Source organism: Micromys minutus, assembly GCF_963924665.1.
Source record: "Micromys minutus genome assembly, chromosome: 10".
NCBI lineage: Eukaryota > Metazoa > Chordata > Mammalia > Rodentia > Muridae > Micromys > Micromys minutus.
Window position 1 is genome coordinate 55,743,983 of NC_137979.1, and position 12,786 is coordinate 55,756,768.

The following is a 12,786-nucleotide window of genomic DNA, read 5'->3' on the forward strand; positions in this document are numbered from 1 at the left end:
GTTTTAAAATTAATTATTACCTCCTGGGAGATAAAAACCTAAAAAGCAAGGATATAATGAGAATATATTTCATCTTAGTTAGAATAGCTATTGTTAAACATTTTAAAGTTGCTGATGAAATTTCAGAGAAAAAGCAATATAGGACTTGTGGAAATGTGTATTTATAATATAGCCACTATAAAAAAAATCAGGGTAGAAATCCTCCCCAAGCCAAAAGTATCCGGAGATAGGATCTGCTTCTTCCAATCATGTGTGTATGTAGATGAGTTGACAGTAAAAAGAATTGCATGCACATTCATGTTTATTGTGGTACTATTTACAATATGCAAGATTAAGAATCAGGCTAGAAACCCATAAACAAAGGAAGGTCAAAAGAAATGTAACATCTATATACAATGAAGTATCATTAACCTGTGACAAAGACAGGAATCCTGTCATCTGAAGGAAAATACATGGAGTTGGATGGCACCGTGTAGAACAAACTAAGGCAAATGCAAACTCCAGAAGTATATGCTTTCTCTTATATATAGGGATACACACAAAACAAAATATGGAAATTTGCAGGACATAAAGGGCTATGAAGGGTGCTGAGGGAACAATGCTGAGATAGGACAGAAAAGAGGATGGGTAACCTTCATGTGCTGAAAAGTCACTGTTAAACTCAGGAATGCATGCAACTAATGCATTTTAAAATGACAATATTACACACATGCACACACACAATTGTAGAGAGTGAGCCAGTTCAATGGCTTTTTTCCTGATCCTAATCCCATTCCTAAGAGCTGTATCCTCATGATGTAATCAGCACCTTCTATCTCCATGGTCAAATGGAATGCTCATCCACAATGGATATGTAGCTAGAGTTAAAGACAAAATTACTTTAAGCAACTAGAGAATAAAAGACAGCCATAGTTAAAATTTTCATTGTTAAGCCTCTTCTTGTGGGAGGAGCTTCCACTTCACTGAGGTATCAAGTTCCTCTTCAAAACCATCCAGTTCCTGTTCCTTGGAGAGTTCCAGGAACACCTGAAGGGGGATGAGGAGGGTGAGAGAGGGAGAGAGAGAGAGAGAGAGAGAGAGAGAGAGAGAGAGAGATCACATTACATCTTTTTCCATGTAATAGCCAACTATATTCAGAGCATCAGACAATTTATACTCTGATGATTAAGAGACAATGTACACTCACAAGGGCAAACTGCCTGTGGTTGACTTGCTGCACTTGGCAAAAGACTGTCTTTCCATAGAGGCACATAAATAACAATACCAAATTTAATGACTTACCTGGAATAAACTCATGTCTATCTCTTTGACATGAGCATGAAAACATATCCCAAGGGGGGGGGGGAACTCCACACTTTTCATGGAACTGAAGCCACAAGACTCTTCTCTTGTCTGAATCCAAAGATCATGCATTTAATGTTTGTGAACAAAAGTCCCTGAAATTGACCCACCTGCTCCAGGGTGGACTGTGAGAGGCTGTACTCCTCCAAGTCAAAGCTCTGTTTAACTGTATAAGAAAAAAACATGTGTCAGGACTCTTGTATGCTAAGTCTTGCATGTTTACTAAATCATCACAGTTCATGAATAGCAGCAGATTGCAGAGAACCATTAAATGAACTGTCACCCTTTTTTTTTTTTAACACATTGCACAACTGAAATATGGACAAGGTTTTCTTTGATTTGGCAGCGAAGGAGCCAGCACTACAGTCACATGCTATGCAGTTTGGGATACGGTGATGCCTAGAACACGTTCTCCCCTGAATAGGAGCCATTGACTCACTAGGCTTGTCATAGAAGCAGGTTGTGAGGGGGAAGAGAATTTGGAAAACAGAAAAGACAGACACAGAGATAAAGTCAAAAGTTATCTAAAACGTTACCACAGCATGGAAAATTCTCTGTTTAACCAATTTAGACAGAAGGGTGGTTCAAGTCATGATAAATGGTATGCAGGGTTTTAGTGGAAAGATGCTTCACCCCCCAAAAAAAATCTCAAAAGAATCAAAACAATAATGTTAATCTTAGGAATGCTGTGAAGGATCACGTGTCTCAGAAAGGTTAGGTGCTGAATTTAGACAATGAGAAGAGCATACATCAAGACAGCTTTGGATATAGCCACAAGATATCAATGGGACTGGAGGTAGCTGTCTCTTCCTTACTAGGGCAGGCGACAGGCAAGTAAAGGCAGTGAGCAGTAAAAGCAAAGAGCTCCTGGGATGACTCAGACAAGCAGACCAAGCTTGTCTGAGTTAGCTCAGGACAGACAATACAAAGTTTTGCTCAAAGAATGAATATAGTGTGTTCTAATTTACACTCAAGCCCACCTTTGTATACAGGATTATTCACACGTATACATGAGTTTATAGGTCATTATTGGCCTGGGACAACAAAATATAATTTATTTTAGAATTATACTCCTTTGATATGATCTCTAAAGTGAAATCAGTTTTAGGTCTAAAATAATGTAATCTTCAAATTATGGTGAAGTCTGTCTTACTTTTTGTACTATCCTATGTGCACAGTAAAAAAAAAAAATTAAACAGAAATAAAAACAACAAGTCTCGCCATGCATATGCTCGTACAGAACCGGCGAACCTCTTTAGTTTTCTGACTCTGTATTTCAAAAGAAACTCTGAATGTTCAGAATTAGCCCCGAATGCTCTGATCCAATTTCTTTCCACGGCAGGCTCTTTTACACTTTGAAAGTATCTGATCTCAGAGTCAGATCTCTTAAGTAGTCTCTTACCTGTCTCTAATTTGAAGAATGCCTGGGATAAAGGATGCACATCTTCCCTGGGCAGCTTATAGACCATCAGAGAAGAGTACCTGGGAAGAAAGGGAGGCTAGTTTGGTCTTTATGCATGTGGCTCAACTATATGGCACCCATTACATTTCCTTTCATAAATAAGACTCATTGGTGTAATTGAATCCCTGAGACTAAGATCACCGAAGCAGTCCAGTTGACAAGGAGGAAGGCAAGGAAAGACAGATGAGAATTGGTTCGGTATCTCAGGTTCCTTGGAAGGACCCATGTGGTCTAGGCAACATTTCGAGGCTGGTTTTTCCCACCCAGTCTCAACTGGGAACATGGAACATATGCTCCTTTTACCACCCCACGGCTTTCTAGAAGTTCTAAACACAACAGGAACCTATTAATTCAGTACAGAGTCCACACTTAGGCGCCTCCTCCCCTTGCTATTCTCACACAAAGGGGACATGAAGAGAAAACCACGTTTTCTTCAGAAGGGCCCTGAGTTCGTCAATTGCTGGTAAGGCATATATTTAACTATCTACTGTCAACATATAATCAGAACAGATTGATTTCACTCCAAAGGATTTATTTCCTTCCATTTACGAGGCATTCTATTTCACCAGTGGTGTTTATTGATTATGTTTGTGTGAGATAATTTATACAGAATTAGGGCTCTTACAAACATGCAATAAAAAAAAAAAAAGAGTTGTGCTCTGGTCACCAGTCAGCTCTGTGGCAATAATCTTACTTGTGTCTGCACGAAGCTCCCATTAGTAAAGACACTGGTGAAATACAGTTAGTGTGATCCTATGATGTGCCTTGACAAATTTGCTCTTTAAGCATTAGGTTGATCCAATAAATCTGGAGCAGGAGTAGGAATTACAAATGTGGGAAGTGCACTTGTGACCATGCTTAGGTTGCCAATGCATCACCACACCCAATTCATAGTCTCCCCCCTGTTAGGTAAGGACATGGTTCATGCCAGTAAGCACTTCTTGGCATCAGCAATAGTGTTTGGGTTTGGTGGCTGCATATGTGATGGATTCCCAGATGAAGCAGACACGGAATGATCTTTTCTTCAATCTCTGCTTCTCTATTTGCCCCTATATTTCTTCCAGTGAGTACTTATAGATGCCTCCTTGGAGGCTCTGCCAGATTCATACAGATACAGTTGCAGATGCTTGCAGTTAACCATTGGACTGAACATGGAGTCCCCGGTGAAGGAGCTAGAGAAAAGACTGAAGGAGCTGAAAGGGTCTGAAACCCATGGGAAGAACAACATTATCAACCAACCAAACCCTCCAGAGCTCCCAGGGACTAGAACAGCGACCAATGAGTGCACATGGAGAGACCCATGGCTCCAGTTGCATATGTAGCAGAGGATAGCAGTGTCTGGCATCAGTGGGAGAAGAGGTCTTTGGTCCAGTGAAGGCTCATTTTTCCAGTGTAGGGGAAATATCAAAACGTTGAGGTGGAGAGGGTAGTTGGGAGAGGGAGCGCCTTCATGGAAACAAGTAGAGGGGGAGGGAGAGGGGGTGAGAGTAGGGAGAAAAAGGATAACATTTAAAATGGAAATTCAGAGAATATCCAATAATTTTAAAAAGGAGGAAATGGCAGCTCCAAGTTTTACTCAAGAATATTGATTTGCTTAAAATGGCACTTACTTTTAATGATCAGGATAACAACTGGATAACCCAATACATAAACAGAACCGGCCACATAGTTAGGCCACACCCATGTGACCTCAGATTTACAACCAGCCCTCTGTTCTGTAGTAAACTTCAAGCAGTACCCACAGTTCAGTGACCCCTTTGAGGCTTTCTTACAGTGTAAACATGACCCTTTCTTACAGTGTAAACATGACCAAGCCAAACAAATCCCGGGAAAAGTGAGGGTACTTTGCTACGTCAGAAACAGGAGCTGTGAGCTGGGGTGATGACTCAGCCAGGACTGTGCCTGCCATGCAAGCGTGAGGACCTAAGTTTATAACTCAGAACTCATAGAAGCTGGATGTAGCTAATCCCGGCACTGGTTTGGGGTAGGAGAGAGCTGGACAGAAACAAGGTTCTCCCTAGAGCTTTCTGGCAAACCAGTGTGTCAAAATGCTTAGCTCAGGCTCAGTGAAAGACACTGTGACACTGTCTTAAACAAGACAGAAGTAAGGAACACTGACTTGTGGCCTATAGCATTTGTGTGTGGGGGGGTATGTGTGCGAATCTGTGTGTGTGTGTGTGTGTGTGTGCGCGCGCATGCATGCGTATGCATTGGAGCTTATGTGTTTATGTGTACATTTGTACGCACATGTGCATGGACAGACAGACCAACACCCACACACCACACATACACATGCGCACCCCGGAAACCGTGCTTACCTTTCCTGCCGAGCAGCCTGGGGAAAAAGCCTCATGATCTCCATGTTGAGGGGCTCCACCTGCGTGGGGGTCTTCACCTTCATCTCCAGAAGATATTCTTTGCCAAATTTGTTCTTTAGATGCTGGATGGATCCGATACACCTGGGTCCGATACATTATAAAAGCACAGCGCCAATGTGGGAAATAGTGCCTGTGAGCATGCGCAGATTGCCCCTGGGTCACCCAACTCAGTCTCTTCGCTGTTAAGTAGGGAAGTGACACCTCCAACTCTTACCCATGAATGCTGATTTGCCTAAAACACGAATTTGTCTCATCGGATTATTAGAGAGTGGACGGGTGTGGGATAAAAACAGGTACCTACCTTAGCCTTCCAGACACCATGATGGCCACGCGGTCACACACAGCCTCAGCCTCTGCCATGTAATGGGTGGTCAGGAGGGCGCCCCTCTCTGTGTTTGCAAAGGTGGCCTGGATCGCCTGCCTATATTGTCAAGAGAAGAACTGTGATGAATACAAGTCCTCCGGCTCTTCTGAGAAAATGTCACATGGCAGAGATGAGAAATAACCAGTGCAGACCAAGCAAGATGGACGCACGGAGGAAGAGAACTGTCAAGTCGGTTGCTAGAGAAACACGGGTGACACAGCAGAGGCTGTCATGAGGAAACACTTAGGATACCTGAGAGCAAACATTCTGAGTGGAAACGGATGGTTTAGAGATTGAACAAGGATTCCAGTCTCCGAAGCTTATTTTTCCTTCAACGAAATTAGTTGTAAACATCAAGAAATGCTTGTATGTCTTTTTCCCCAAAATAATAATTGTGGGGGATCCGGATGGTGTTGGCCACACTTATTTTTGTTTGTCTAACAATATTGATAAAAACCATGAACTCCCCATCAGCTACAGCGCAACCATGACGGCAGCATCTCCTCACCACATTTGCTGCTGCCCCTCAGGGTCCATCCCAGTCGACGGCTCATCCAGAAGCACCACAGAAGGGTTTCCCAGGATGCTCAGCACAAAGCACAGCTGTAACAAGAGAGACAGCCCATGTGGCATCACCTCAAGTGAGCCCCACCCACCCCCAGGTATGCTCGAAGCCCTTCCCCCTTCCCCCTGCCTATACCTTTCTCTTCATTCCCTCTGACAGCGTCTTCACGGGAGACTTCAGCTGGTCCTGCAGCTTGAGCGCGTCCGCCAACCTGAAGAGAGACAGGGGAACATCACCATCCACTCCGTGAAGAGAGATGATGGGAGGGTGGGGCAGTGAGCCTCGCCAAGACTGGGGAGTGGGACCCAGGAAGGTGGTTCAAGAAATGCACTGAAACATTCAGCAGGGTCAGGCTGACAAAGGTTGTGATCCCCGAGACCGAGAGAGACCCATGTTCCTGTTTTTAGATTGTGAGTACAGTGTTCAAACACTTCTGCAATTTGGTTTATGCTTAAAGTGCACTCAGTCACTTACTATTGAATACCAACCACTTCCATTTCCCCTTCACCCTTAAAGTCAAAGTGAATAAGACCGGATGCTTTCTCGACCCCGCCTAGTCAAGCAATAGGAGTGGCTGTTGCTCAGTTACTGTGAATGAGCCTTTTCCCCATCATCCGGGGTACAGAAGCGAGCAAGTGCAGCCAATGACCCCTGTGTACCTTGCAATGGCCACAGCAGCATCGCTTTTCCTCATCCCCTTTATGGCAGCAAATATCTCCAGGTGTTCCCTCACAGTCAGATTGAGCCACAGAGCATTCTCCTGAGGACAGTACCCTAGGAACCCCGGGGGGTCCCCTGTGCTGTTCCCTTTCAGCAGCACCTATGGATAAAAGGTCACCGTTAGGGCTGAACCTCTGGACTGTTCCCCAGAGTGTTTTGCTGCCAGACGGCAGTGATAATCTTAGAAAGGTGGAAGGATTCATCCTGAGAACAAATATAGACTCAGGTGTGCGCAAAGGGGCCAAATTGGCTTATATTAAAAGGACGCCCCACAGGGAAGGGGCTGGAGAAATGGCTAGAGAAAAATGCTAGGCACAGAAGCAGAAAGGCTGAATCCAACTCTACAGCCATGTTACAGGTGCGGCACTGTTACACCTGTAACCTCAAACCTGCGTAGACAGTGACAGAAAGGTCCCCAGGTCCTGATGACCAGCCAATCAATGCAAATGAGTAAACACAGATTCACTGGAAGACAGTCTCAGGGGGAAAATGAGGATGACGGAGTCACAGCTCGGGTGAGTCATTGAAGTAGTTAAAGCTGCTTTAAAGGTGGTGTGTGGCATCTGTATCTAGAAATGAGGAGTCATGCTAGGGTAGCCTGTGCCGTGGACATTGCAGAAACCTGCTTCAGACTTTTCGCTCCACTGCGTCTTCAGAGGGACTTGTGAACGTGAGTTTCTCCCCCTTACAGTGGGATGTGTGACCATTATATTCCCCTCTCTCTTCTCCCTCTCTGGCTTGACTACCGACACCCTCTTCTGGTACATGACACAGACCTCTGACTTCCTTTGAACACGTTCTAAAACAGATCTGTCCTGTGAATGGCAGGAAAGGGAATGACCTGTCTCTCTTCCCTCGGATCACCTCTCATGGTTATGTCAGAACTTTGTTTGTCTGGCCACTTTGTTTCTGAGACAAGTGAAAAGCTGGCAAGAAATTCTGCTTTACACACATGGTGTTCAGAAGCACCTTATTGGATTCGGGAAAAAAAAAACACAATTTTTTATAACTGTATAAGATTTATGAATTTGTGATGGCACTTCATGAAGATGAACAGTAGCATGCTGACATTAATTATAAAGATCATTTAAAATCATAATTAGTGGATTATGTGGTCCAATAAGCAGAATCTGTCAAGGTTTTCATAATAATTAGTATTTCGAAGATGAATAACATTCCTTCTTAATACACTCACGGGAAAAAGAATAGTTTCAGAGCGTTCCCAGATGCCTGCTAAGCATTTATGATTACAGTCAGAGATCAGAGATGTACTCAGCTGGCCAAAGAAGGTTCCCTTTGCAACAAGATGAGATCCATACCTGGTGCAGACACTAAGTCTTGATTCTTAAGTGCTCAGAACTAAATAGGATATCTGTCACCCTTTCCAAGGCTGAGGGAACACTGAAATAGCAGAAGCAGAAAGAATGGAAAAGGCATAGGATGAGGGCGGAGAGCCGTGAACTCCTGAATAGGACAGGGACTTCACAGTCATGACTTTACAGCAACTGCTGTTACCTACCCAAGAGTTACATATGACTAGACCAGGCAACATTTCATTGTGGATGGCAGAGAAGCACAGGAGGCCCTAGCGATCCATCACTGACCATTAATAGCCTCTGGGGAGCAAGTATCGGTTTTCTTCAGTGGTGTAGCTACTGATAAGTTGCTCATGCCCACACTCACACAAGCAACACTAATGAAGCTCAATGGGTCACAAAGAGGCATGAAGTTGGAGGGAAGGTTTTGGAGAGCAAAGGGATCTTAATGTGAGAGGGAGAGAGAAGAGAAAAGCTAAAGGGTGCTGAAGATAATAAAATTACATACACATAAGATTATCAGAATGTTTAAAATTCCCATTGAATGATTAAAGTATCTGTGTTGTTTAAAGTGAGAATTTGTAATTCAGTATAATATTTTTAAAACTTTGAACAATAATGTTTTTCAAGCTGCCATCTGGGTATCATTGGAGAAGATACTATCTTTCATCTACCTACCTGTCCAGCACTTGGTTTGGTTTCTCCAGTGATCATCTTAATCGATGTACTTTTACCAGCTCCGTTGTGCCCCAGTAATCCTACAACCTCACCTGAGGAAAAGAAGATACCTTAGTAACAATAGTGACTATTACAGGTTTCTCCAAGTGACAGTGCTATGCAATGGGCCTACAGTGCACTTTTATATTTTAACTGTCATTTAAGTGAAAGTAATTGAATAAAAGAGCCGTAGAAGGCTGGAGAGATGGCTCAGTGGTTAAGAGCACTGACTGCTCTTCCAGAGGTCCTGAGTTCAATTCCCAGCAAGCACGTGGTGGCTCACAACCATCTTTAATAGAATTTGATGCCCTCTTCTGGTATGTCTGAAGAGAGCTGCAGTATACTCACCTACATAAAGTAGATAAATAAATCTTAAAAGAGCCATAGAAATATGCAGGGCAAGAGAAGGCCCAGCACTGAGAGGGTCTACTGCTCTTGTAGAGAACCTAAGCCTGGTTCTTAGTACCCATAGCAAACATCTCATAACCTCTTAAACTCTACCTCCTAGGGATCTGCAAGCATCTTTTCTCACAAGTGCACATGCCCCCACACAAAGTACACATATTTAAAAACAAAACAAATCTTTAAAAGGATCATGCTCTAGCATAATGAAATACTACATCGTACAGTAAACACCGTAATGTATGAAGAAAATTAAAAACCTGTCCTAATCTAAAGAAAAGATGGTGGCCTCTCTTGTCACTCCTATTTCATATAGTACTAAAAATTTCAACCACAGCCATTATATAAGAAATTAAAAAAAAAAAAAAAACTATGGACAGGGAGGTAGACAATTGAATCATCTCTGTTATATGATTCTACACATAGAAAGTGTTTTTAAAGTCCACAAAAGAGGTGAGATTGGCAAGATGGGAAACCAGCATACAAAATAGGTAGCTTTACTTGTCACTTTAAATTTATTTTATTTATATGTGTGTTTTGTCTGCATCTATGCCTGTGTGTCACAGGAGTCCCAGGTGCCAGCCGAGGTCAGAAGAGGGTATCAGATCCCTCAGAACCGGAGTTACTGAGGGTGAAGAGCTACCATGTGGGTACTGACAACCAAATGCATGCTCTCTGCAAAAGCAACTGGTCTTAACCACAGCTACTTGCCCAGAGCTACAGGATGGGGAAAGACTCAGTTATATTGTGCCAGACTGAGAGAGACCAAAGTTGGCAAATAGGTTCTGCTTGCCCTATGGTAGAGAATAGCATTATGTAGATCAGTTCCCTGGTAAACAGTGTTGGCTATTAGGGGAGCAATGGCAACAGTGATTGAGTAGGAAGACCGTATTGTAAGCGGTTTAGTGACAAAGAATGCTTGAGATGCTCACACCAGTGTGACTGTGCCCCTATTCAACGGGAAAAATTCATTTCTGTCAAGAAAGAAGCAGTCAACAGTCACCCTACTATGAAAGGAAGAAATAACAGTTTCTGAGCACGCCAACTGAAGGACAGGGGTGCTAAGGTTTGGAGAATGTTCCTGAGCTAGAACCCATGTCCAACCTCTTCGAACGCAGAAAGAGATGTTTCTTGTGGCTATCTTCTTCTTCTTGCTCTTAAGGACAAAGCATTTCTTCTTTCCTTTGTACTCTTTGCGAAGGCAGCTGGCAATGATGGCCGGCTTCTACAAAGGAGTCATGCCAGTGAATGGTCATTATAAGCATAAATCTACACATAGACTCTCAAAACCAGTGTGGCTTGGCCTTGGTTCTTCCAGTAATTTTTAATTAGTATGCCTAAAATCTATGCAAACCCATGGATGTCCAATATACAAATGTTCTGCACTCCCAGAACACATTTCACACTAACATGGGATCATAGCAAGACATCATTTTCTTATGTTTAGTAATATTTAAGAAAATTGAGATGCATCTTCAACTGTAAATTTTACCCAGAACCCTTTAATTTTGGCTCTAATCATGTTTTAAAGTAATATGATTGTATTATTGTCTTGCATTTAAAGGTGAATTGTTAGCTCTCAAAGAGACTCAGTCTCACACCTCGCTAGACTTCTTTGTTCTACTGAAGGGAAAACAGTGATTAAGTTCTAATCATTTACTTTATTAGAAGAATACCTTATGCGATATACTGTTCTATCTGCTGCAAACCATCTTGAATATTATACTGCAGGTGCTATGCATTTATATATGTTTGGTTATAGTCATTAGGGTGAACTATCTTATTGTTAAGAGAATAGAATCTCTCAACATCCCAGTTGGGCTAGGTCTTTTGCCCATTACCCCTGGGAGGTTGGCCTCATCTTAAGCCATGCTAAAGAGATAGGTGTAATAATTAGTTCTTTAACAGATGCTGTACTCCCCTGACACACCCCAGAATTCTTGCTCCTACTACAGGAGCGTACAGCTTGCAGCTGTGTGAGAGCCCTAAACCTGCCAAATTTTATGAATTGTTTGGGAAAGAGGAACTTCTCTGTTTCTCCCTCCTTTCTCTTTTCTAAGCATGTGTTCCTTAATACTTTGGGTTTTCCTTCCAACTTGTTGGATTCCCCTGTTCTTTTGCTCAAGCCTCCCTCCCTCCCTGCAATATGGCTGCTCATCCACCATGTGTCTTATCTCCATGGAAACTTAAAATTGCTTCCCTCCACTCTCTTCTTCTGTACGGCTGCTGTGGTTTTTGCAGTTTGCTTCTGATGGGTTTTCTTTTAAAATGTATTTTAAAAAATGTCCTTAAGTTTCCATTTGAGCCCAGTCTTAAATTATTTTAACAATGAGTCTAAGAAGCCCAAAGTGGCATTCCAATTTCCTCTGTGTCAGTCATGCAGAATGTAATGATGGCAAGGTTATCTAGTAGTTAAATATACTCACTGGTGTTTGAGAGACCCCCAAAAGGGTTATAGCTCCTAATGCAAGAAAAGAAAACAAACTGACTGGGACAATCTGTGGGAGTGTTTGATTATAGAACACTAAGTAAAGAAACTTGCATGCTATCTAAGGAACCCAGAAAGCCCGGTAAACTTACATTCTCCAGTGTCGGCTGCATACAAGGACAGCCAAAGTTGTCATAGTGATGACTACTTCCAACAATAAAAGTTTTAGCGGCCAATGTGAAGTCTGACCTCATGTTTTACATATCCTCTCTACTTTCACCTTCTAATCAGACAAACAAGACAGCTCTTGTGAACTGGCTTGCAATCGTCTGTTAGCCAAGCGCATGCAGCTGTCTTGACCAAATCTAAGCATGAATGAAATCATTGGGTGGAATATCTTAGCACCTCACATTTTCAAGAAAGACCAAGCACAGTAAAGATTTTTCCAGGAACACAAATGTTCTGAAGAACAGGGCTGCTCGTCCCTGAGCACAAGAACAAGTCAATGACTGATCAATAATTGCTTCCTCATTGGCCGACCAATGATTGCTTTGTCACTGTGCATTCAGGGAAAGTGCTACATATGAAGCAATTGAAGGTGTTCCTTCTTTTAAAGTGGAGCTCTTGAACACATTCCTTAACTGCAAACAGGTTAAGACACCTCTGCTATATGCTGCTTCACAAGGTTTACCTCCTGGAAGTCCACTGAAGTCAAAGCATTTGCTGTCCGCACTCTTTCCAGGCTCACATCTTCATCTTCCCCTTCTGGTTCTTCTGGATTGTTAAACACACGATCACTTCTTGAAGAAATTCTATAGACAAAGTAAACAATTAATAATGAATCCCTGGGCTCCATAGCTTGGGGTCTAGTTCTGTCCTCTATAACTTTTTATTGGAGACCACTGGATAAACAATAAGTCTGTTAAACATCCATTTTTTGTCAGCATATCCCATTCCCCTCTTACCCTAAAATTAGTGTTCAAAGAGGCACCAAGTAAAGTAATCATTGTTTCTCCACTATTGTTAATTCTCTTTATAACAGAGACATTATTTTTAACCTCAATGTACAGCTTTATATTCATAGATTAGCAAA

General features: G+C 42.4%; 1 protein-coding gene across 5 annotated transcripts in view; it reads right to left on the reverse strand.

Moving 5' to 3' along the window:
- Nucleotides 1-283: 283 nt before the first annotated feature.
- LOC308425845 (ABC-type organic anion transporter ABCA8A) overlaps nucleotides 284-12,786 on the reverse strand; it is a 67,154-nt gene continuing 54,651 nt past the window's right edge. For all 5 annotated transcript variants that reach the window (XM_080923420.1, XM_080923419.1, XM_080923416.1 and 2 more), the window contains exons 29-39: nucleotides 12,385-12,505; nucleotides 10,370-10,490; nucleotides 8,825-8,916; nucleotides 6,770-6,930; nucleotides 6,246-6,321; nucleotides 6,054-6,148; nucleotides 5,483-5,602; nucleotides 5,122-5,262; nucleotides 2,744-2,823; nucleotides 1,452-1,507; nucleotides 284-1,026 (exon numbers count right to left, since the gene is read on the reverse strand). In XM_080923420.1, the coding sequence (XP_080779546.1) occupies nucleotides 928-1,026; nucleotides 1,452-1,507; nucleotides 2,744-2,823; nucleotides 5,122-5,262; nucleotides 5,483-5,602; nucleotides 6,054-6,148; nucleotides 6,246-6,321; nucleotides 6,770-6,930; nucleotides 8,825-8,916; nucleotides 10,370-10,490; nucleotides 12,385-12,505 (1,162 nt within the window). In that variant the 3' untranslated portion in view covers nucleotides 284-927. The remainder of the gene's footprint in view (nucleotides 1,027-1,451; nucleotides 1,508-2,743; nucleotides 2,824-5,121; nucleotides 5,263-5,482; nucleotides 5,603-6,053; nucleotides 6,149-6,245; nucleotides 6,322-6,769; nucleotides 6,931-8,824; nucleotides 8,917-10,369; nucleotides 10,491-12,384; nucleotides 12,506-12,786) is intronic.